Raw genomic sequence first — 25,518 nt, forward strand, 5'->3', positions numbered from 1 at the left:
TGACAGAAGCAAAAATGTGAAGAATGAGATAGTGACACAGGGGAGGTGGGTTGGGGAAAGGAGTGAAATTGTATAAAGATAGAGGTCAGTGTTTGTGGTCTTAAGTTGTTGAAGTCATTGTCGAGTCCAGAAGGCTGTATAGAAAACAAGATGTTGTTCCTCCAGCTTGTATTGTGCTTCACTGGAGCAGTACAGCAGGTCCTGGACCAGAAATGTGAGCTTGATAGCAATCAGTATTAAAATGGCAAGTGACCAGAAAGTCAGGGTCTGCTCAATCTCTTTTCAAGATCGCTTTGGTGGAAGAGAATAAGCGCTCTTTTCAAACCATCATCTGTTGGCAGAAATCTATTTTATTATTTTAAAAACATCTCTTCCCACCTTTTTTTCCCAGTGCCTAAAATAATTCCAGGAAGGTCTCAGATATTCCCTTCTCCATGTTGAATATAAAAAAATGTCACATGCAACTTTCTGATAACATTGGCAACTGTGACATTTCAAACAATGGTTAGTGCATTAATTCATTTAAACAGATAATGGATCGGTAGTACAGAACTTAAGAAGTGCAGAGAAAAAGACACAATTTGTGAAAAGTGTTTGTCTTGCACTCATCAGGGAAATTCACAAGAACAGCAGTGAAAAGAAGATTAACATACAGTATCAAAGTGCTGTTTCCCTTTGCTCTGGAATTCTTGTGAATTGCACTTTAGGGGGCATTAGTTCAAGTTGCCATGGAAGAGGAAGGCATACTGAGTATGGTGGGATGCAGTCCTGGGGCTTGGGTGAGAGTGAATGCCTGTATGTGGGTTTCAAGGTGGGAAAAGGAGTAGGATATTCATGCCTTGGAGCACATTTTGCCATTCATTAGTTCATGGCCAACCGGAATGTTAGTTTCACAAGTCCCTGAAATAGCTAACAAAACTCTATCATTCTCAGCTTCAAAGTGTTCTACTGAGACCCAGCCTCAACACTGTTTAGATGAGAGCGTTCCAGATTTCCAACAGCTTCTGTGTGAAGAAGTGCTTCCTAACTAACCCGGTTCAATAGCCTAGTCGGAATTGGAGGTTTTATTCCATTGGCCTCGACTTTCCAATTATAGGGAAAAGCTCCAACTCCACTGCCCTACCAAGTTATGGGGAGAAGTACAGTGTGTGCTAAGTTTGAAATGTAAAAGATAAAGAGAAAAACCCCTGCATTTATATCACACACCTGACTACCATCAGCCATGCCAAAGTGCTTTACAGCCAATGAGGGACTTTTGAGAATTGTTGCTGTTTTAATGGAGGAAATGCAGAAGCCAATTCACATACAGTTAGCTCCTACAAGCATCTGATAATGATCAGACAACCTAGAACATGTGATACAAATTTGGGGCTAGATAGTGGCCAGAATAATTCAGCTACCCCTCTTCCAAATAATGCATTGCCATCCTTTACATCCATCCAAGGCAGCATCCAGAGCTTCATAGAGTCATACAGCATGGTAACAGACCCTTTAGTCCAACCAGCCCATACTGAACATAATCCCAAACTAAACTAGTCCCACCTGCCTGATGTTGGCCCATATCCCTCCAAACCTTTCCTATTCACATACTTATCCAAGTGTCTTTTAAAAGCTGTAACTGTGCCCACATCCATCACTTCCTCCGGAAGGTCATTCCACACGCGAACCACCCTCTGTGTAAAAAATTTGCCCCTCATATCTTTTTTAACTCTCTCTCCTCTCACCTTAAAGATGTGCCCCTTAGTCTTGAAATCCCCCATCCTAGGGAAAAGACAACTACCATTAACTCTATCTCTACCCCTCGTTATTTGATAAACTTCTATAATGTCACCTCTCAACCTTCTACGATCCAGTGAAAACAATTCTGTCCAGCCTTTCTTTATAACTCTAACCTTCCATACCCGGCAACATCCTGGTAAATCTCTTCTGAACCCTCTCCAGCCAGTTTAACATCTCATCAGGAAATGTGGCATATCCAACAGTGCAGCACGCTCTCAGTCCTGCATCCTGAGGGTGACTTGTGATCAGGTCCTGTGGACCAGAAATTATGTGAATCAGAGAGGTGAGGGCCTTACCCTGGTGACCCCCAGCTAACACAACAACAATGGATAGTCATAACAGTAGGATGAGAAGCTAGTCTTAGGTTATGAGAGAATGCAAAGGACATACCATGGTGAAAGTGGCTGAAATTGATGAAGTTGAAGCCACAGGGACATAAGCACTGATGGAGGCAGAAAGGGGAGGCATTAATAGTGTCTCACCCTTCAGAGGAAGCCTGAGAGTGAGGGAAAATGAAGGTGACTTTGGGGTTTCCTCATCAAACTGATACTTGAATAAAACATCAAAGTAAAATAAATGGACAGGCTCAGAAGGTGGAAACTCGAACAATGCTGCCATGTGAGTGCAAAAACTAAAACGTAAACTAAAACTATGATTATTCCCATTAAACCCTGCGGCCCTGGCAATGTGATCTTTGAACTGCCATTCATCTCTGAGCAACACTGCTCTGACATCATGCCTGACAGAAACAAATGGTCAATAAAAACTCTTTGACAGTGGCAGTTACAATGATAAATGCCACTTGTGTCACAGCTTCACTGCCCAGTCACCGAGGGAAAGCCAGGCAATCTCTTTTTTCTCACGCGGCAATCTGTTTGAGGAAATAATTTTAATGCATTTCAAAGCAGCACAGTAAGGCTGGAATACACAAAAGGCTCTTATAATGCTCCGTGCCTGCCAATCAATACATTAAGTTCGAAGATTAACGTTCCCCATTTTCTCTGTTTCGACCTGTCTGGAGAAATGGAGTCTCTCACACAAGGCTGCAGCTAAACTGTACTGAGCAACAGTCAACAATTGCATTTTTGTGCATATTTTCCACAGTAGGGACCCAACACTGCGTCAGGGGCTGTCATCTGTGCAGAATGGCATCCATTTATGTTGTCTTTTTCTCTCTCTCTGTTTGTATTACCGGTTTCCTTTAAATATTCCTCTCTGGGATGTAGGTGTTTATATTTGTTACCTATCCCTCATTGCCCTGTAGCAAGTGGCTTTCTAAACTATTTCAAGGGGCAGTTAAGAGTCAACCACCTTGCTGTGAGTCTGGAGTCATATGTGTGCCAGACCAGGCAAGGTTGGCAGATTTCCTTCCCTAAAGGGAATTAATGAACCAGAGAGGATTGTAATCAGCAATTGATAAGGGACATCATTAGATTAGCTTTTAATTCCAGATATTACTTAACTCTAATTTCAATCATCTGCAACAGTGGGATTTGAACCCGTGTCTCCAGAATATTAGCCTGAGGCTCTGGATTGCTACTACACTGTGACTTCCTCTTCCTGTATCAGCCCCAGATCCAGCAGTAGATCCATACTCCAAGCTTTGCATCTAAAGACATATAAAACTGTACCAATACTAAATTGCATTTGTATGGTGCCTTTAATGTTACAAAACAATCCCAAGACACTTGGCAACCAGAAAATCACCCTTCTCTCAGCTACGTTGGATGATATGACAGCAGGTGACTAAAAGCTTGGTCAGAGACCGGTTTTAAGAATCACATTAAAGAGAGGAAAGCAAGGAAGAGAGGTGAAGTGTCAGAGGGAGGCCTTTCCAGAACCTTGGGCCTTGGTTGTTGAAGACACGTCCACCAATGGCGGGATGGGACACACTCCACAAAAAGGCCAAGCAGAGATGTTGGAGGGTTGGAGAATTGGAGAAAGTTACGGAGAAAGGAAGGATTTAAGTCTTGGAGAGGTTTGAACAGGAGAGGCTGATATATCCAAGGGCCCTTATCAGGAGCTGTGCAATTTGACAATATCACTTCAGGAAGGTATGTCAGCGCTCTAGCATGTAACACGCTGCAATTTTCAAGGTGAGCATGGAGATGGAGCAGCCAATCACCTCCAATCAACTGTCCACTGAGTTCACCCTAGAACTTGTTCACGAGCCGAAGAGGGACAGAAGAAAATTTCCAAAGCATTGAGTGGGGACAGCGAGGGGGCAGGTTTAGTGCAAACCTGTTGGCAGCAGGGTGGGCCACAATAAAATGGTGTCACTGCTGGACTAAAGTGCCAGGGGAATTTTAAAACAATAGTAGGGCTATGGATCAAGTACCCTTTATCCGCAATCTGAAAAGAGCTGAAAAACCGAAGGTCTTTTGAAAATGGACCCAAACAGACCCTTAGCTCAGGCCCTCTGGAAATAAATCTATTCCTTTTCAGTCCATTCAAATAGACTTATAAAGTATATAGGACTAGAGCACTGACACATTTTCTGAAGAAGGGTCCAGACCCGAAATGTCAGCTTTGCTGTTCCTCTGATGCTGCTTGGCCTGCTGTGTTCATCCAGCTCTACACCTTGTTATCTCTTATAAAGTATACTCGATCTCACCAGTGTATCTAAAAACCAAAAATATCCTTTGGTCAAAAACCAGTTAGCTCCCAGGATTTCAGATATAGGATTCCCAACCTATGTTTAACATGAGGTGCTCAACTGGCGGCAAAAGGCAATACCTTGTAATGAACCATTTGGCCACTTGCGTGCGCTGTGGAGCTGCCCTCTGTTCTCCTGCCTGCTCCAATGGTGCCAGCCAGTGGCAGGTCCAGATGTGGTTGCTGTCTGCCTCTGAGCATTACCCTACAGAGCCACTTTGAGCCTCTGAGCAGCATATGGTGCCCCTAATGGATCACCGAGCTCACCTCCAGTGGACTTGGATATTAAAACAGCACCATGTTGGTGAAACAGATTTAGCGTGGAATTGAGACCCCAAAATGATGGGCAACAGGTTCCCGACCCCTGACTCAAAACCTGGTGAAAAATGAAAATTTTAAAAAGTGTGGCAAAATGATTCTTGCCTTCCAATCTGGCAACATGTAAATCTGGGAGGAAGACTTACAAAGTCCTGGTGGAAAGCAAAACTTCAAGCAACTTACCAATTTTAAACTCGAGGAGGGCTAAACATTCCATGCAAGACCTGAATAAACAATCACGTTACTCCTCATCCTAATGGTGGGGTGGGGGGGGCACGGTGTGGGCAGTGTTTAACAAATGTGAAAAAAATACCCACACCGTTTTAGGAACCTGAAGACCCGGCTCTCCCTTTCCAGATAAACTTGTGAAGTAGCCAAGCTGCAACTCCTCCTTTCCTTTCACCCCGACAAAGTTATATGGCTAAAAGAAAGTCAGAATCCACAGGAGCAAAGCAGGATCTTTCCTGGCTCTCCTGCCTTGGAATCCTCATACACTAGAAACCACTTCTACTGAGGTAACTCATTCTCCTCAACTGAATAGAAAAACATGGTTCTGCTCTGACATCAAAATGAAACTAATTGCATTATGTGTTTACTCAGTCTGTCATAAACCCAGTAGTATAAGCATTTTATCCATTGATACAACAGGGGTTCTAGGCACGCCCCTGCAGTCACTGCTTCCTTAGAACTGATGTATTTAGGTCATTGTTCCAAATTGACTCTATCATTTTTTTTTAAAAAGCCTTCACAGAACAGATCCCCATCCATCTGTCTCTATTTTGAAATCCAAATCCCAAAATATAATTCATATATTACACATCTTTCATCACAGGATTGACCACTAATAAGTCATCAGCAGTAGGGACACATACTTGAGTAACAAGAAGTAATTTATTAAATAATAATAAGGTAACAGGTTATATTAGTTTAACAACACAAAGTTGCCAGAAAAGCTCAGCAGGTCTGGCAGCATCTGTGAAGAAAAAAACAGAGTTAACGTTTTGGGTCTGGTGACCCATTAATTCTACATTAACTCTTGAAAAGAGATAGTGACCAGATTTGTGCTGTATGGCTGTTGACTGTAGAACTAACTAACAACTGACAAACTAGAGCTGGCTAGTGCCTTGCAGTAAGAGCCATTTATTAATCAATGTGTGGAGCTGTTCCAATGCTTCCAAGTTAATCCTTTTGTACAACTGATTTATACAACAGTGCATGTACGTTCTGATGATGGAAGGCCTCAAGTGTACTGGCGTGCTCCTTCTCCAAGGATGCCCCAGTGTAGACTTAGCCTCATAATTAAGGCAGTCGAGGAGGAGTAAGGACGAGCGAGGAGTAAGACAAAGATCCTCACTATGGCTGATGTACTGCCCAGTAGAACCTCACTCAAGAGGCACTTATGAATATGTCAGCATCATCAGTCTTCTCTGTAAATGGCGGCTGATACAGGATCAATTGTTAATTTTAAACATGGGAAGATAAATTTCTATCAACCAAAGCGATATAGAGGATTAGCGGGCAGGTGGACTTAGATCACAGTAAATGACAGAACAGGAGTGAAGCAGAGAAATAGTCGGCTCCTGTTCTTGCAGTATGCTCTGAACAATTGGTTACTGGAATGCCTGGAGTTCGTGAGAAACACCAGTCCTGCCCACATTTGGTTCTTTCACATAGTCATCCAGTGGGAAGTTGCTGGATCACATTCAGGATGAGGAACACTCGCCAATTTTCCCTTCTCTTAATCCCAACACACATGGAACTCAGTGTAGACTGGAGACAGAACCTTGGAATTTCCTGGTCTGCACAGGTCAATCACTCTCTGAGCCACTGACACAGTTTCAAAGATACACTGACAGTGACCTTTGCCCTTGATATTTGACTTTCTAAGCAAGTTGAAATCAATTTGACAGGTTTCAACCAATATCATATTTCTTGTCGTCAAATCAGCAAATGTTTTGTATCTTATTTAGCTATTTTAAAAATATTTTGCTATTTAAAGAACTATTTAGCTATTGAAAACATATTTTACTGTCAGATGTCAAGCTCTAATTACTATTATGTAGCATTATAAAATCCAAATCTCAGATTAAATCAGATGCTGTTTGCCCCTCTGATTACACTCATTGCATTAGGAAAGTTAGAAACATCAAACTATCTTTTCACAAAACTTCTTTCATTAAATGTTTACAGTATGTAAACAATATTTTGATGCTTGGCTCTCCACACTATGCAGGTGTGGGATCCTAATGATAAAACCACATTGCAGTAAATCCCGAGGCAGTACACTGGTACCTAGCCAACATCTTGTTCAAAGCTTCAGCACAGCCTGCTCGCTGAAAAGGGATTACTGATGTGGGATTTTGATCATTTAAAGATGAGAAAACACATTATAAAACTGATGTGCGGGAAGGGAGCAATTGGTCTATTACGTCTGCATAAGGTTAAAACAGTTAAACTGCATTTCAAGAGCCTGTTGATGTTGCAATCGTCTAAAGACAGAAATGCATTTACGTAGTGCCTTTCACTATTACAGTCCAGCCGAAAGCACTTTGAGTTAAAGTTCAAGTATAATCACTGGGTTGAGTAGGAAACATGGGAGCCAATTTGCACAAAGCATGCTCCCACAAACAGTAACATGTGATGATGGTCATTTTCGTTTTTCGTGATAGGCCAGGGCATGGAGCAGATTGCCTCTGTTCTTCATCAATGGGATTTCTCAGAGTGATCTGAAAGGAATGTGGGGCCTTTGTTTAATGTTGCATCTTGAAGGCAGTGCTTCCAATGTCCTACCTTCCAAACTTGTGACCTCTACTGCCTAGCAGCAGATGCTAAGACACACACTATCCTGACTGGGAGCTTTATCACCGCCCTCACTGCCACAGGGTCAAAATCCTGGAACTCCCTCCCAAACAGCACTGCAGGTGCACCTATAGCACACGTGGCTCAAGAAAGTGTCTCATCAACATATTTTCGCATTCACTCATGGAACGTTAGTATCACTGGCTGGGCCAGCGTTTATTGCCTTTCTGTAATAATAGTCAATCATGTTGCTGTGAGACCAGAGGCACAAGTAGGCTAGCAATTTCCTTCCCTAAAAGGAATCAAACCAAATGGGTTTTTAAAAAACAATCAATATTGTCTTCAGGCTCACCATTATTAATTCCACATTTTGTTTTATTGAATTCAAATTCCATCATCTGGTTTCATGGGATTTGAACCCAAGCCCTAGCTTAAGCAACAACACCGCTAAGCTATCCCTTCTCAGCAACAACACTGCTAAACTATCACTTCGCAGCAACAACACCACTAAACTATCACTTCTCAGCAACAACACCGCTAAACTATCACATCGCAGCAACAACACCGCTAAACTATCACTTCTCAGCAACAACACCGCTAAACGATCACATCGCAGCAACAACACCACTAAACTATCACTTCTCAGCAACAACACTGCTAAACTATCACATCGCAGCAACAACACCACTAAACTATCACTTCTCAGCAACAACACCGCTAAATTTCACTTCCCAGCAGTTAGGAATGGGCAAAAAATGCTGGACAACCAATGACACCCACATACCATAAATGAACTAAAAAGTGATATCTCCTCAGTGTAGTGCCAGGAGTAATGACCCAGACTTTGTGTTAGCAGCTTTGGAGCAGGATTTCAACCCACAATCTTCTGACTCAGAAGTTTCAGCATTACTCACTGAACCATAGATAACATCTACATAGTTGGCCTTTTGTCTCCGATCCATAGAGCAGAACTGTATTGCCTGTATTGTGAAAGGATAAAATTTCCTGCAGTGGCTCAGACTAATTCATACAGATTTTCAGTCATTTACCTTCATCTTTCACAGTTCTCTTTGGACTTGGTGGCTTGGAGAGGCTTTGAGCTTGGAGATTTGTCTCCCAGTTCTTAATGGAGGTTTTCAGGTAGTTTCTTCTCTCCTCTGAAATGGAAGATTCAAAGATGACTGATGTATCAGCATAACAAATGGATTGTACTGCATTGATAAAAAGTGGCGATGTAACACCAGTCCTGTACAATCAAATGAGCAGCAATTTGCTCAGATGCATAGCTAGAGAAAGATAAAATAGGTCAGCATCACTGGGGTGCCTTCACTAAATGAGTTTGCTATTAAGAGCTATGTTGTATAAGCAGCGTGTTGCTCAGCATGCAATCCCAACATTCAATTCCCAACCTCAACTGGCCTGGCTGATGCGAGCTGGCTATCAGCAAGTGATTGAGGCAGCTAATGGAAAGTTACTCTTTATTGCAAACAGAAAATATTAAACAAAACAATGTACAAATAAGGATGTCCTGAGTCAAATTCATAGGGCTTTGGTGAGACCACAACTCAATAACTGAGTGGGCAGTTTTGGTCTTGACCTACTCTGTTCTTAATTTGTACGTGAGTATGAGATTGCCCAGTGTTTGTAGGCTAGTGGCATGGGAAATTCCTACTCATACTGGAAATGCATGCATGAGACATCATTTCAGTGCTGAATCAGATCTGGGAGTAATATTCTGCACCTCCCCCGCCCGCAGCAAAATGCTAGCAATGGATTCACCGCAGACTCAATGTGTGTGTGAGAACTGGGGTCAAGCAAAGCTGTACCATTATCCCTACACTATACTCCTCTTTCTCATCACAGCAGTCCACCCAATATCCATGATGTTTCCTGCTGGAGCAGAGCTTCTTCACTGGACGAGTGGGAAACTGTTCAACCTGTGTCTACTCCAGTCCAGAACAAAGACCACTTTAACCTCTCAGTTTCCCATAACAAACATTTTTGATCAACTTGTTTGGATCGTTACAACACACCTCTGGAGTCAGTGGGAATTTGAACTTGGGCCTTCAGGCTCAGAGACAAGGAGACGACTATTACACCACAAGAGCCTTCAGCTTCTCCTATAGATTGTGAAAATCGAAACAAAAATCTAAGGAAGGACAGTAAGATGTACAATTATGTGGTGCCTTTCATGGCATCAGGACTTCCCAATGTGATTTCAAACTAATTTAGTACTTTTCTGTTAAGTCACTGTTGCAGTGTAAGACACATGAGAGGGCACGAATGCTAAATTGAGGCAGAGTGACAACATCCATTGGACTAGTAAATCCATAAAATTCGTGCTTTGTGTCAGGGTTCAATCCCACCCTGGCAGCTAATAGAATTTTAATTCCAATAATAATTCTGCAATTAAAAGCTCATCTCAATAAATGTGACCATGACATTACTAATTGCTGTTAAAAACCCATCCTAGGAAATTCACCCTCCTCATCCACTATCTGGCCTATCCAACTCCAATTCATAGCCATGTGATTTGTTCTCTGGGGCCTCAAATTTAAACAAGTGGCTTGGACAAAGGGATGGATAGTACGGTTGCTAAATTAGCTGATGACAAAAAGTAGGTAGGAAAGAAAGTTGTGAAAGAGGCTATCAAAAGATATGGCCGGTTAAGTGAGTAGGCAAAGTTCTGGCAAATGGAGTATAATGTAGGAAATGTGAAATTGTCCATTTTGGCAGGAAGAATAAAATGGAAGCATATTATCTAAATGGTGAGAGATTGCAGAGCTCCAGGACACAAATATATCTGGATATTCTTGTGTATGAATTGCAAATGTTTAGATTTTCAGCTGCAGCAAGTCATTAGGAAAGCTAAAAGAATTGTTAATTGCGAGGAAAATTGAATCCAATAATAGGGAGGTATTTATTTACAGATGCTTTATTTACAGGTGAGACCACACAGAGTCGGAGTTATAAAGCACAGAAACAGACCCTTTGGTCCAACTCATCCGCACTAATTAGACATCCCAATGTGACCTAATCCCGTTTGCCAGCTTTTGACCCCATCCCTCTAAACCCTTCCAATTTATATACCCATCCAGATGCTTTTTAAATGTTATAATTGTACCAGCCTCCACCACTTCCTCTGGCAGCTCATTCCATACACGCACCACCCTCTGCATGAAAAAGTTACCCCTCAGGTACTTTTTAAATCTTTCCCCTCTCAGCTTAAACCTACGTTCTCTAATTTTGGATTCATACATTCTCAGAAAAAGACTTTGGCTATTCACTCTATCCATGCCCCTCATGGTTTTATAAACCCTTATAAGGTCACCCCTCAGTCTCCAGCACTCCAGGGGAAAAAGCCCCAGCCTGTTTAACGTCTCCCTATCGCTCAAACCCTTCTGTCCTGGTAACGTCCTTGGAAATCTTTTCTGCACCCTCTCAAGTTTAACAACATCTTTCCTATAGAAGGGCGACCAGAATTTTACACAGTATTCTAAACATCTGGAGAACTGTGTACGATGCAGGTTTCCTTATTTAAGAAGTATGTGAATACATCGCAAATAGTACAGAGAAGGTTTATCAGACTAATACCTGGAATGGGTGAGTTGCCTTATGACCAAAGATCAGAAATGCTAGGGCTTGTATCTCCTGAATTTTAGAAGAGTAGGAGGCAGTTTAATGGAAATGTACAAAATCGTGAGGGGTCTTGACCAGGTACCTGTGGAAAGGAGGGCTCTTTTTGTGAGAGATTCTCAAACCACGGATCACCGTTTAAAAATAAGACACTAAGGCAAAGACAAGAAGGAATTTCTTCATCACGGAGGCATGAGAATCTTTGAAATTCTTTCTCTCGAAAGGTGGTGAAAGTAGAGTCTTCAACATTTTTCAAGGCGGAGAGGGATAGACTCTTGATAAGGAAGTGGGTGAAAGATTAGTCAGGAGTAGGCAGAAATGTAGAGAAATCAGATCGCCATGTTCTGATTGAATGGTGGAGCAGGTTCGAAGGGCTCAATGGTCAACATCTGCTCCCAAGCCAGCTGGATAGCAACCAAGCTGGGTGTGACTCACTGAGTCCCATTTCAGTTCTTGAGCTCATATCCAGTATAAATCCACTGGGAAATGTAATAAAAACTATGAGCAGGACAAAGGTTATGATGCTGTTATTCATCTCCTCAGTACGCGAAAAGATTATTTTTTAGAGAGAGAATCCCTGCAGTGTGGAAACAGGCCCCTCGGCCCAACAAGTCCACACAGGCCCCCAGAGCATCCCACCCAGACACACACCCCCACAACCCACCCAATCTACACTACGGGCAATCTAGCATGGCCAATTTACCTAGCCTGCACATCTTTGGACGGTGGGAGGAAACGGGAGTACCTGGAGGAAACCCACACAGACACGGGGAGAACATGCAAACTCCACACAGACAGTCACCTGAGGGTGGAATCAAACCCGGGTCCCAGACGCTGTGAGGCAGCAGTGCTAACCACTGAGCCACCGTGCAGCCCGCACCCTTTATTTCAATACTTTTCCATCTTCTGGACAGAGTAGGTCAGGAAAAGCAGCTCTCACTCATAAAAAAAAATCGAGTATAAGAAACCACGGATTTAAAGTAATTAGTAAAAATCAACAGTGATATGAGAAAAAAAAATTCCCACAGTGAGGGATTAGGGTGTGGAATGCACTGCCAAACAGTTGGAGGAGGCAGGTTCAACTAGGCATTCAAAGCAGAACTAGACTGTTATCTGTAAAGGAACAATGTGTAGGGTCACAGGGAGAAGGCTGGGCAATGGTGATAATAAGTTGCTTGTTGATAGCCAGTGCAGATATGATAAACCAAGTGGTCTCCATGGTGCTGTATCAATCCTGTCATTCTGTGTATATCTGATGATGTATAATGTTGGCACTCTATGCATACACGAGCATTAGTTTGTACACTGTGCACAGAATCTCTCAAATTTCTCACCCCATCTCTGTCCATTTTTAAATATAATTCATTCATGAAAATGCGAGCACCACTGGCGAGGCCAGCATTTATTGCCCATCCCTAACTACCCGAGTCAACCACATTGAGTCTGGAGTCACATGCAGGCCCGCAGTTTCCTTCCCTAAAACATTCAGATATTTCTGAGAAGTTACAATACACCTCTGGAACAGGCAGGATTTGAATCCAAGCCTTACCTTACTGAGAGGTAGGGACACTACCACTGCACTAGAAGACTTCTCCCTAAAACATATTTTCTGTTCATTAATTTCCTTCTTTAAAGGACATTAATGACCCAGATGGGATTTTGCCCCCAGCAATCAACGTTGTTAGAATCTTAATTCTAAACTTTTTTTCTTGAATTCAAGTTTCACGATCTGCCATGACAGGATTTGAACTTGGGTCCCCAAAACATTACCTTAGTCTCCAGGTTAATGGTCTAATGTTAACAATACAACCCCCCTGAGGGAACGGGCAATGGCACAATTGTGATCAATGGGAATAATCTGATTTGTCTCAAACCTGCATTTTGTTGTTGTCCCCAATCTCTGCCTCGCATCACTGCTCGCCGACTGGACTGAGAGTTCACTGAAACAGCCTCTCCAAACGCCTGGGGTTTTGAGAATTTCTTGTCAGACGCCAACTCAATGGCATTGAAACCTGGAAGAAATCAGAATTGCTCAGCAGTTAGATCTGATAGAACAGAACCTGTTTACACTGTCAGGTGACTCAGCACCCAGAAGCCAAAGGAACTGGAAGGGAGATGGGGAGACTTTATTTTTGTAAAATCGATGAGTTGCTACAACCTGGAATGTATTGATTGAAAAGAAAGGGTGGAAGTAAATACAATAGGAGGAGCAATGAAACAGACCAAAAAATACACTAACCATGTGACTGGGGCATCACAGGGAATGTTTATTGGGATTATTACTGTCTGGTGACAGATAAACAGGCAAACAGGCAGGCAAAGGAAAACACAGTAAGATAATATGACAAAGATCATCAGCAAACCAGACAGTCTACTGGTGTGGAGTTTTGGAGAATTTCGAACTTCACAATGTGGACTTGTAATAATTACTTGAAAGAAATCAAAGCACGCAGCAGAAATCCACACAGATACAGGAAGAATATGCAAACTTACAGGCTAGAATCGAACCCAGGTTCCTGGGGCTAGGAAGCAGCATTGATAGCCACTGTGTCCCTGAGCCACCCATCCTTTACATATTATCAATCCCAGTGAATAATAAACTCCCATCTCAACTCATTAATTTCTTACTTGATGGATGAGGTTGCAAGCATTTACTTTTGGTAACTTTCTATACATTCACCATACATGATTCTCTTCCTTCCTGTCTCTCCCAGAGATACACAGATACTGACTGCTTCACTGACTTTTTCCTAACTGAACTATATGAAAAGCTCTCTCTACTTAAACTACTGAAATAATTTTAAGATTTCTTTCCAGGTCTGAAAAGACTGGACTGCCAAAATTTAAACTGCCCTCTGCTGATATGAAACTGCTCTTCTCAACTGACACAAAATCATCGATCCTGGTCTGTCTGTTTGTGATAAAAGTTCGATTTTGTAAACATTTCATCAATTAACCCCACAGGCAATTTATCTAGTCATTTAGCTTAAGTCACATGCTTTCTTGGAAATGATGCTTAAACATACTGTTCAAAGATTACCTTCTGACCTCTTTAAAAAGTGAAATCAACTTCACAGAACTAAAACCAAAAGCCCATTTACATCTACTATTAAATATAAATTCCAAAATGACAATAATATTATAAATGTATTCCACAAAAGGGACAGATAAAAAACAGAAACAGTTGAGATTAAGACAGTGTTAAATGATACTAAAAGTTAATAAGTAATTTCACTACTTAATTAAAATCTTTAAAAACATTTAAAATCCCACATTTCTGAAAGTTAATTTTCAGAGCTAGAGGAAGTACTTAGCAATCATCAAGATTGACTATTTGATTAATAATTCATTTATTGTTGAATGGACAAACTCATTTTTTCCAATGCTCATTACAGCAGCTCCATGTATATTTCAAGGGTCTTGCCAAAACACCAGCGCAGTAAAACTGGAGGAGCAGTGTAAGAAAATCCTCATTTTCCACATTTATCAGAAAGTTGGTCCTGATTTAATCCTTAATAACATCAAACATTGACAGCTTTACTGCCATTCCAATTGCAAAATCTGGGACATTGTGTTTAGCGCTTTCATAGGCTACACTTTGAGGAAAGGATGAACTTTCCAAAGATAGGGCAGATGAGCAGATCCTTGCAAAGAGAGCCAACAAGGTAATCCCAGAACAAAAAATTTGATCATTCTAAAATCCAAGTTACATTCCTTAGAATAAGACTGTATGTCATCTTGAACTGGAAAACGGCTTTGTCTTAATATTAATAAAATTATCAGGTTAGAATGTCAGTTGTAGTTGATTCTTATTTCTCATGCCATGAGGGATATAAACTGAAAAACATGGACAGTGAAGATTAAGCACAGAAAAGAGAGGGCACAGCAATAGATCTCTGGAGAGAAACACTTTAAAAGAAAGTGCTGCTAGATTTCCCTTCCAAAAGCATTTAAGAAATTGGTATTATGAAATCATTTTGATGTTAGAAGACTGGAGTCTGGGACTACATCCCACCCACAGAAAGTCACCATTTCCATTTTTCTGCAGGAGTCATTCAGCTAACATTAGGGGTGGAGGCAAGATGCGAACAAGGGAAAACAGAGAGCAATGAAGTGGAAAAAGGCAATGTTCCTGTACTTAATAGGCAGTTCTGTTGATCTACATGTTGGATTAAAAAGAACTTGCATTTCTCTAGCATCTCTCAGAAACGCAATATATCCCAAGTACTTTGCAACCCATGAAGTACATTTTGAAATTCATGGTTAAGTTAAACTAATAGCTTAGTTGCCTGGAGCAGCAGTATAAAATGAATCAAGATCTTTTAAAACTAATGTCTTCTACTGATGATGTATACTTTCTGTACACAAAATACAATACCAGCTCCATAGATGTGCAGGAGACATACCAGTACATGGGAACCAGAAGCAACAGGGAAATGGAACTCACTCTGCAGTAATTATTGACTAAACAGTTCTCAGGGGTACACCTTCAATGCAGTCACATCCTGCAGTCAGGGATGTCTCTGTTATTATTATACATCTCTGTGTACATTCATTCATGAGCGTGTGCATGGACACACGAGGAGAGAAGAGAGTTTGCCCTGTAGCTAACTTCATCCTCAGACAGATGTCTAGATAATAAACGTGGTCCTGGAATTCCGAGCTGGTGTTCCAGTCTCCAATTGCAGGGAGTTCCAACACTTCAGCTTCTGACTCGAAGGTGGGAACTCTACCATGAAGCCATGAGAAAGGGTGGGGCATTACAATTGTTCTCCAGCACCAAATGACTAACTCACTGATCCCTTGTTACCAGCAGGAGCCCACAGCTTTTGGGAGAGCTCGGCTGAGACAGAGCTATTACCTGATTTGCAATCCTTCCAAGTACATCTCCTAACTGGGAGCCTGAGCGGGTTTAACACATTCTCGAAAACCCTAGTTTGCTTCTCCTTGGATTTTCAACAAGAATGTCACATTTGTGTTGAACACTGCATTACCTAAAGCCTGATCTTGGGGCTGTACATTTGTCTCAGAACACACACAAGAAGCAGAACAAACCTTGATTGGCTATCCATCAAACCCTCCAATCAATGGTTGTAAATCATGACAGTAAACTTGGCATCCCTACTATTCAGGATTGACATTCATACCTGAGAGGCAGCAGCAACACAAACATGTATTTCACCTTGTTGTACAAGGTCGTTGGCCTGAAAGGGTTAATACTAAACATTCGGTGTAGTCCCGCTCACAACTGTACAGTTACTTTTCATCAAGCTGTTCAGACATGTTGTGACACACATCCAGGGCAGGTGAGACTTCAACCTGGACCTCCTGGCTCAGAAGTAGGAGCACTACCTCTGCACAAGAGCCCTCTCAATGGATATACATGACTGCCTCCGGGTGGCACTAGTCAGTCTGCTGTTGGGTTTTGTAGTCTGTAATCATGGAACTCGGAACGAGGTCTATCTTGTAGACGATACAGTATTGGTTTTTAACGTAATCATCCAATCTTACTGTACTGTAACTTGACACCTTACTATGTAATAAACCTTTCTTGTTACTCAAAGGCATGCCACTTTGACTGAGACATCCCTTTTGTCATCCTTCACCATTAAATCTTTGTGAGCCTTAGTCTAGTACTATAAGAGGGATCACAGGCTGGTTTCCACCCCAGATTTTTATACATTTTTGAGGTAAACAACAAGCGAAGAACAAAGTTCTGGCTTCAGACATCTCTTACAACACACACCAGAGGCCACAGGTCAGACGGAGCGGCGAGGGAAAAGTGCGCGACAAGTCTTAATTGGGCAGCATGGACAGGAGTGTCTCCTAAGGAAGTGGATTCTCTTCAGGGGTAGAAAAAGGCTCCTCAGCTCCAACTTCATGTCAAAACCTTGTTAAAAAGAATATGCCGATGCCTGTTTGTTTTGAGCAAGTTACTGTGAAAGTCTGTTCAGTTCAGCATGCGTTAGATTACGCTACCAAAGTTCAGGGAAAGACATGATGAGCTGAATGACCTCCATCCATGCCATGTCATTCAATGACTCAATGTGAAAGGAAAAGAGATTTTATTTTGATATTCATTGTGTTACATTGAAGAAGGGGACGGGGAAAAGACGTCCACTTTTTTTGCAATTTTATGGCATCTTATGCCAATATTAGAGATACTCTCTATCAACTGGATTGTATACGGACCTAGCAAAAATCAGTCATAATCTAAATGAATGATGCGACATGCTAAATGTACTCCTTCTGTTCATGACATTCCTCCGAATGTTCACCTATTATTTCAGAATCCTTGTAATGAAGGCTCGGACTATGTACAAAAGAAAATAGCTGCCAAAAGCATCATTTTAAAAAAAGAAGCATTTGGAAAGGAATGGAATTTCATTGGGTCTTCTCATTTCTCTTCCATTTATTTCCTGGTCATCTAGCTTTTATATAAGTTTGCCACTTCTCAATGGGGGCTTCCTTGCGGCTTCCAGACATATTGAAAGATTATTCTTCAGAACGGGCATCATGGGCAAGAATGGCATTTATTGCCCAGCCCTGGTAGTGCTTATTTACCATCCTTGAGTGTGTTTCAGATGGAGGTCTGGTTTAGCTCAGTTGGATGGTTGGCGAGTTTCGGATATGGCCTGACTCCAGCAGCATGGGTTCATTTTTTGCACCAGCTGATGTTAGCATGAAGGATTCTTCTTCTCAACCTCTCGCCTTACCAGAGGCAAGGTGACTCTTAGGTTAAACAACCACTAGTTACTTCTATCTAATAAAAGAGCAGCCCTATGGTCTGGTAAGATTATTACTATGGTGCTTGTATCACCTGCTAAACCATGGTTTGTTACTTTATGATGAACCCATCATAGAGTCATAGAGATATACAGCATGGAAATAGACCTTTCAGTCCAATTTGTCCATGCCAAGCAGATATCCTATATAAATCTAGTCCCATTTGCCAGCATTTGGCCCATATCCCTCTAAACCCTTCCTGTTCATATACCCATCCAGATACCTTTGAAATGTTGTAATTATACCAGCCTCCACCACTTCACCTGGCAGCTCATTCCATACACGCACCATCCTCTACATGAAAATGTTGCCCCTTAGGTCCCTTTTAAATCTTTCTGCTCTCACCTTAAACCTATGCCCTCCAGCTTTGGACTCCCCTACCCTGGGGAAAAGATCTTGCCTATTTACCCTCTCCATGTCCCTCATGATTTTATAAACCTCTATAAGGTCACCCCTTAGCCTCCGACGCTCCAGGGAAAATAGCCCCAGCCTATTCATCCTCTCCCAAAAGCTCAAACCCTCCAACCCTGGCAACATCCTCATAAATCTTTTCTGAACCCTCTCTAGTTTCACAACATCCTTCCAATAGGAGGGAGAATTGCACGCAGTATTCCAAAAGTGGCCGAACCAATGTCTTGTACAGCCGCAACATGACCTCCCAACTTCTATACTCAATGCACTGACCAATAAATGGTGAAGTCTGGCAGAGACTCTGCATCTTGACATTTAGAAACATGAAGCACTGGGGTGAGAAGGGAGACCTAAGAGTTGGAATGACAAACAACAAAAAGTAATGTTTATACAACCATACCCATTAAACTGACAGATTCGTTGAATTAATTTCACGTAAGTCAATCTGTTTTTCCATTTTTCTGTTATCAGTGGCACTTTATCCATTTATATAGTCACTTGGAATAAAACCTGCAAGTAGTTTCAAGAGACATCTACCAGTGTTGACAAAACTTTCTAACCTCCTGTTTTCCAAATGGAGCTTGATTCATTTCACAGATGCTCTGGCTTTGAGACAAATATCTCCGAGCACACTTACAAGAAGGAAATAAGATCGTGTCTTTGAACACAGTTAATGGCTAAGATTGGTTGCCAATTATAAGGGACAACATTTTTATTTTCTGTTCGGGTTATAAACTGGAAGTTGGAAGCTGTTATACATATAGAAATGCCAGGAGAGTTTTTGCAACTTGAAAATCAAGTTATATTGTACAGTTTACCAACACAAGATTATGTTTCTTCTCAGGGCAGTGCAATAATGGATACTTTGAGACAAAGTGATACTAGAAATCTTTGAATAAGGAAAAATGGCCAAATAATAGCCTTTGAATTGGTGCATCTACAGTTTGTTGCAGATCCATAAGTGCCGTGGACACAGAGATATTCAGAAGCTTCTCTCAACATCTGTCAGAATGAAAAATACAAAATTTGGAGACTCTGAAAATAATGTTCTAAGACAAAGAAAAGACCTAGGTCCACCTAAACACCTACTAAATTGAAGATCAACCATTGCTCTGTCGGTAATACCATCAGTCAAAAACCTCAAAAAAACAGAAAATAACCTCATCCTACCCTTGGGATCTGGACTCTTGAACAACAGAATTGAGTTTTTCACCAAAATATTTGTGTCAAATTGTCTGTTTATGGCTGTCTTATTCATGAATTAATGTGTGCATGCTTGGGGTTTTAAAGGAGTATAACTTAAGTTACATCATAGTAATGAGCAATCCACTTCTGTTTCCCATTTGTTAGGGAGCAAGCTTGTTTACGATATTAGTTTCCTCTCGACGATGAAGTCTGGTGCAAATTACTTTTGCCCTGAATAGCAGTCAGGCAAATTGCTCATCACGTTGGTTTAATTTGGGAATTACACATTTGTGATGGCTTGTGGAACAGTGGGACTCGATAATCAGTACACCCTTCCCAATTGAGTCATCAGACAATTACAGAATGGTCTTCACAGAAGAAATTCTGGTCACAATCTCAGTCCCATGACTAATGAGGCTCGTGACAAGTCCTTGCCATGTTGATCTGCAGTTCAGTTATGTTTTTGGACAAAGTTACTTCACAATCCATGAACAATTAACAGCAGCTTGAACCATTAGTATGCTGAGGCACATAGCATCCAAACAAATGCATTTTAAAAAGGTAAGTCTTGACATAGAAACATAGGAAATAGGAGCAGGAGTAGGCCATTCGGCCCTGTGAGTCTGCTCCACCATTCAATATGATCATGGCTGATTCCCTGATCCCATTTTCTTCCTTACCTTCTGTAACTGGCTTGGGTATTTTTTATTTATTTGTTCACAAGATGTGGGTGTTGCTGGCTAGGCCAGCATTTATTGCTCGTCCTTAACTGCCCTCAAGGTGGGGATGGTTAGCGGTGCTAGTGGATGGTACATTCAGAGTGGTCTTTTCATTGATAGAGTGAGGGAGAAGGCAATTGATACAAACCCAACACTGTGGATGCTGGAAATCAGAAATAAAAGACGCAAAATGTTGGAAAGACTCAGCAGCTCTGGATGAATCCGTGGAAAAAGAAGCAAAGTCAAACTTTTTGTTAGATTTCCTGGAACTGACATGGTTAAACTTGAGGAGGTGTGCACACAGTAGTGAGGAACAAAGCAACTGGAAATTTAAGAACAGGGAAATGGTACAGTGTCAGAACGATAAGGACAATAAACTTATCTAGCACATTTCATGCTGTAAACATCCCATAGCCCTTCAAGGAAGCCAAACAAAATTTAACATTGAGTCCCATTAGGAATATTTGGACAGGCGTTTGGTCAAAGACATAATTTATCAGCTAGCGTCTTAAAAGGAGAGAGTGGCAGAGTGGTCTAAGGCAGCAATTCCGGCTTTGGAAACTGAAGGTGTGCCTGCCAATGTTGGAGTGTTTAAAAATCAGGGATGTGAAAGAGGCTGGAAGAAAAGACCAGTGAACTGACCAAATAAGGAGATTGAAACAAGCAAATGCACAGGGGTCCAGATGGGAGCTGCATGAGTTGCTGGAATGAGACAGGAGAAAGGAAAAGTGAAGGAGGCAAGCAGCAGTCAAATGCTGATCACAATGATCATTTCTCAGCCAGTTCAATGACTTCACTCAAACTGAAGACTCACATGAAATAAGCAATGAGATGTATACTTGCCTTTATAGGCTGGTGCAGGGGGGGCAAAGGTCACCTTCCTGACCCAACGCTTCATTGACCCATTACTGAAAGGGTCTCCAAACTTCGTTTGGAGAGCTGGGATAGGTTGCTCTGCATGTGGTCTGTTTGAGAGAGTCCCCTCCACTTTTTCCAAATTCCTCTGTCTCCTGATCCGCTCTTTAAGCCTCTCCAATTTGTTCACAGGAGAATGACTCCGCTCCAGCCGTTGGGCTACTGGACTTCCAGGTGGAGTAGGGGGGAAAGCGCTGATTGATGCCACGGGAGATCTTTCCTTCTCTTGCAAGATCCGTCTTTTGATCGAACGATCAAGGGCCAATTTGCTGTCATTCCCAACTGGAGCTCTTTCTCCAAGCACATGTTGGATGGATGGTTTGAAGCCACCGCAAGTCTCTTGATTACAAGCCAGGAACCAATAATTTTCCATTGTGTCCATATCACCCAATGTATGCGATCTTGTTGGAGTAACTCCTATTGACAGGTTATCATTTTTATCTTGGTTGCTAACTGCTGTTGTTTGGTTAAGTGCAGATAGTGGAATGCCTTGGTCAATAATGTCATCGTATAAGGGGCTCGATCTCTCATCCCAGAACATTCTTCTTGAAGAATGACAATTCTTCACCAAGGAATTGAAATTTCTGGTGTCATTTGTCCTGTCCAATATTAAGAACATTTCAAAAGTTAACCTCTTAGAATAAATAGACTTCAAATGGATCTTGAATGAAAAGTAAATCAGTAAATCCCACCCAATACTTAAAACAAGTGCAAAATCCACCAGGACATGAGGTCCCATTCAAGACATTCTGCCATGAGGGCACTTTCTCTTAAATTAATTCACCAGATGCAGGTATCACTGACTAGGCATTTGTTGCCCAGAGGGCATTTAACAGTCAACAATATTGCCGTGGGTTTGGAATCAGGTAAGAACGACAGATTTCCTTCCATAAACTGTATTAGAGAGCTAGATGGGTTTTCACCAATAATCAACATGGTCATCATTAGGCTCTTAATTCCCAATTTCTGTTGAACTCCAATTCCACCATCTGCCATGGCAAGATTTGAACCCAGGTCCCTGGAACATTACCTGGGTCTCTAGATTAATAAATCCAGCAATATTGCCAGTAGGCCAGCGCCTCCTCTACTTAGGATAGTTTAATAGCAACCTCTTAGTCAGGGTCCAAATCCCAGAATGCAGATGCATTCCTTTCTCAGTGAGATGAGGGAGGTAAAATGGAAACTGCAGGGTCCACCTCCTCCTGCCATACTTTTCAGCTTTTCAATCAAACATTGAATGGCCATACCAAAGAAGACAGCAAATTAGGGATGCAAAGGGGTATCTCCATACCCAACGAGGTGCCTAGTCTGGGATGTTACATGGGTGGGAGGGACATTGCTGTGAACTGGAAATCAGCACAGCTATCAATTTAAAGGCCCAGTATCCTCTCAATTGCTCTTCATTCCTTTTGACAGGCTTCAAATTGGGTGGCACGATGTCTCAATGGCTAGCACTGCTGCCTCACAGAATCAGAAACCCCGGGTTCGATTCCACCCTCAGGCAGCTGTCTGTGTGGAGTTTGCACACTGTTCGTGTCTGTGTGGGTTTCCTCCAGGTTATCCAGTTTCCTCCCACAGTCCAAAGATTTGCAGGCTAGGTGGATTGGCCATGCTAAATTGCCCCGTAGTGTCCAGACATATGTAGGCTAGGTAGATTAGCCATGGGAAATACAAGGATAGGGTAGGTCTGCAACGGGATGCTCTTCAGAGGCTAGGTATGGGCTTGATGGGTCGAATAGCCTGCTTCCACTCTGAAGGGATTCTGTGATTCTGAAACAATTAATACACAAAGTCAAAATAATATACAAGTGCTGCCTCTTTGAGCCATTGACTCGACTGCTCTCTGCATCCTTGGTCCCACTGGCAAGCTTTTACTTCTGCCCTTGTGCCAGCTCCTCATACCTGGCATAAATCACGAACAAACCTTTTCCATCCAACCCCAAGAACAGACTGGGCAGGGGAAAACTGCCCACACTGGGGCGTCAACAATGATTTATTCATTGGTTGTCTAAAAGTGATGGCTGTGATCCAAATTTCCGCACCTCAAGCTCTGCTGCGTTATTCACATCTAGAGACACCAAGCTGTTGAGGAAGGCAGCTCACCACTAGCCTCGAGGGCAATTAGGGATGGGCAATAAGTATAGACTCAGACAGTGACACCCACTTCCCATGAACAAATTAAAATGCAAATAATTGGAGATTGGCACAATAACATCAGATTGCCAACACATTTTACACATATCAGGGGTGGGGAAGGTTATAAAATCCAGCCCGAGTCTTGACTGTTGTGATACTGTTGCTATCCACTGACCACTTACTTCTTCAGTGTGATTTTGTTTTGGGCTTATGGTTTTATTCCCCATTTGGTAGAGGTCAAGGAGCTGGAATTGTCAATTTCTTTCCTTAATTTGTTGTTCCCTTTCCTATTCCAGGAGAAAGGCCAGTTTCAACCCCCTGGTTTTGTCCCATTTGACGTCTATGAACTTAGCAAAGAATAGGGATAAAGCCATGGGCTACAGTAGTCAGTGTGATTTGAACCTGACCGCAAATTGGCTGCGACCACACATTTCGGCCCAACAGCTACAGGGGTCAAACTAAAGGATGACAGGAAAGGTCAGAACGGGGCAAAGGAGATCAAAGTTCTTCCAAGGGACCGGCTCAATGGGCTGCATGGACTCTTTCTGCAAATGTATGGATTGATGATTCATTACCAAACTTGCAAAATCTTGGATTGTAAGCCTGCACTCCCTTTATTTTGTAACAAGGAGACTCAAAATAAAATACATTTACCTGCTTGAGGAAGAAGACCACTCAAAACTCAGGACTTTGTGCTTATCTGGTCCACAAGGTCTTCGGGAACTTGGTTGTTGGGGAGAAGCACCCTGCTTTGTAGTGTCGCCAGTGCAATTCACACCACATCCTACAACAACAACAACAACGCACCGACAGCATAGTACATTGGCATAGTAACCATCTCAAAAGCTTTTCTGTTACAATTCAACAAGGGCAGGACTTTAACTGCAATCTACATAAATTAGTCGCTGACTGTTTTTTTAAAAAAACCTCTCAGACTTTCACCTTAAACCTTGAGCGATTGAAAGAAAATGCTTCGAAATGTTTTCTCTTTCTCTGTAGGTCAGTTGTTTTGCAGAGCAGAACAAGCCCCAACATGCCCTCATCTATTATAATTCTGGACCTGCTGATCATTTAAAGCCCATCCCACTCTGTTAGTGCCAGCAACAATCCTTCATTGTCCAATGAACATCGTACACTCACCAACTTTGACCCATCAGCCATGAAGAAGTCACCTAGTTCCACCTCAATTTTCAATTTTAAAAAATCACACTATGCTTCACAATGTCCAATATCCACTTTCTGAATTAACATATCTATGTACTGCTAGCAACACGGCCAGTTTACAACTCAGTTTCCAGTCTCATGAGTAACACGGACCCTGCGAGTTTTGAAGTTTCAATGAGCTGATACTAGCGACACTGTTAAAATCATTAACTGTAGGCAAGCACTCTAACTGGCTGGATTGTGACTGGCAAGGCCGCACAAGAAGCTGATCTGGAGCTTCAAGTAGCGTTCTCTCAAAGATGTGCAGATGCTTGAAGGGTCTATGCATGGTGTGCAGCCACAGTGGCTTCTGATTCCCGAAGGCACTGCCACCCACAGACCTCGGAAATATTAGAGGGCATGTAGGCCTCATGCACCATTTTATATGATGAGAGGGAGTCAGTTAGTAGCGCCGATTCCCGCACTGGCTGAGATTACCATGAAGGACTCTCCTTCTCAATCTCTTCCCCCACCCCATACATGGTGACCCTCAGGTTAAACTACCACCAGTCGTCTTTCCCTAATAAAAGAGCAGTTCTACAGTCTGCTAAGACAATGGTAGCTTTACATTTAGACGATGGGACTGGAGGTCACATGGAATGTTCACTGATGATTACACAGTGTTGAGCACCATTCACGATTCCTCAGATACTGAAGCAGTCCATGTCCAAATGCAGCAAGACCTGGACAGCATTCAGGCTTGTTTTGATAAGCAGCAAGAGACATTCGCGTCACATGACCTCTAAGAACGAACCCAATCATCACAACATTCAATGGCATTAGCCATCACCGAATCCCTCACTATAAGCATCCTGGGGGCTATCACTGACCACAAGCTGAACTGGGTCAGCCATACAAATACTGTGAATTCTGGAGAAGTTCAGGGGCTAGGAATTCATAGCAAGTAACTCCCCCCAACAGCCTGTCCAATATCTACAAGGCATAAGAGATAGTAGGAACTGCAGATGCTAGAGAA

General features: G+C 42.1%; 1 protein-coding gene across 1 annotated transcript in view; it reads right to left on the bottom strand.

The window, feature by feature from the left end:
- The window catches only part of LOC109918901 (centrosome-associated protein 350-like), a 148,180-nt gene that overhangs the window by 95,805 nt on the left and 26,857 nt on the right, over positions 1–25,518 (bottom strand). The window contains exons 3-6 of the mRNA XM_048613401.1: positions 23,994–24,123; positions 21,132–21,802; positions 13,062–13,199; positions 8,601–8,708 (exon numbers count right to left, since the gene is read on the bottom strand). Of these exons, the coding sequence (XP_048469358.1) occupies positions 8,601–8,708; positions 13,062–13,199; positions 21,132–21,802; positions 23,994–24,123 (1,047 nt within the window). The remainder of the gene's footprint in view (positions 1–8,600; positions 8,709–13,061; positions 13,200–21,131; positions 21,803–23,993; positions 24,124–25,518) is intronic.

The sequence above is a fragment of the Rhincodon typus genome, chromosome 28 (genome assembly GCF_021869965.1).
Source record: "Rhincodon typus isolate 14 chromosome 28, sRhiTyp1.1, whole genome shotgun sequence".
In the NCBI taxonomy this organism is placed as follows: Eukaryota; Metazoa; Chordata; class Chondrichthyes; order Orectolobiformes; family Rhincodontidae; genus Rhincodon; species Rhincodon typus.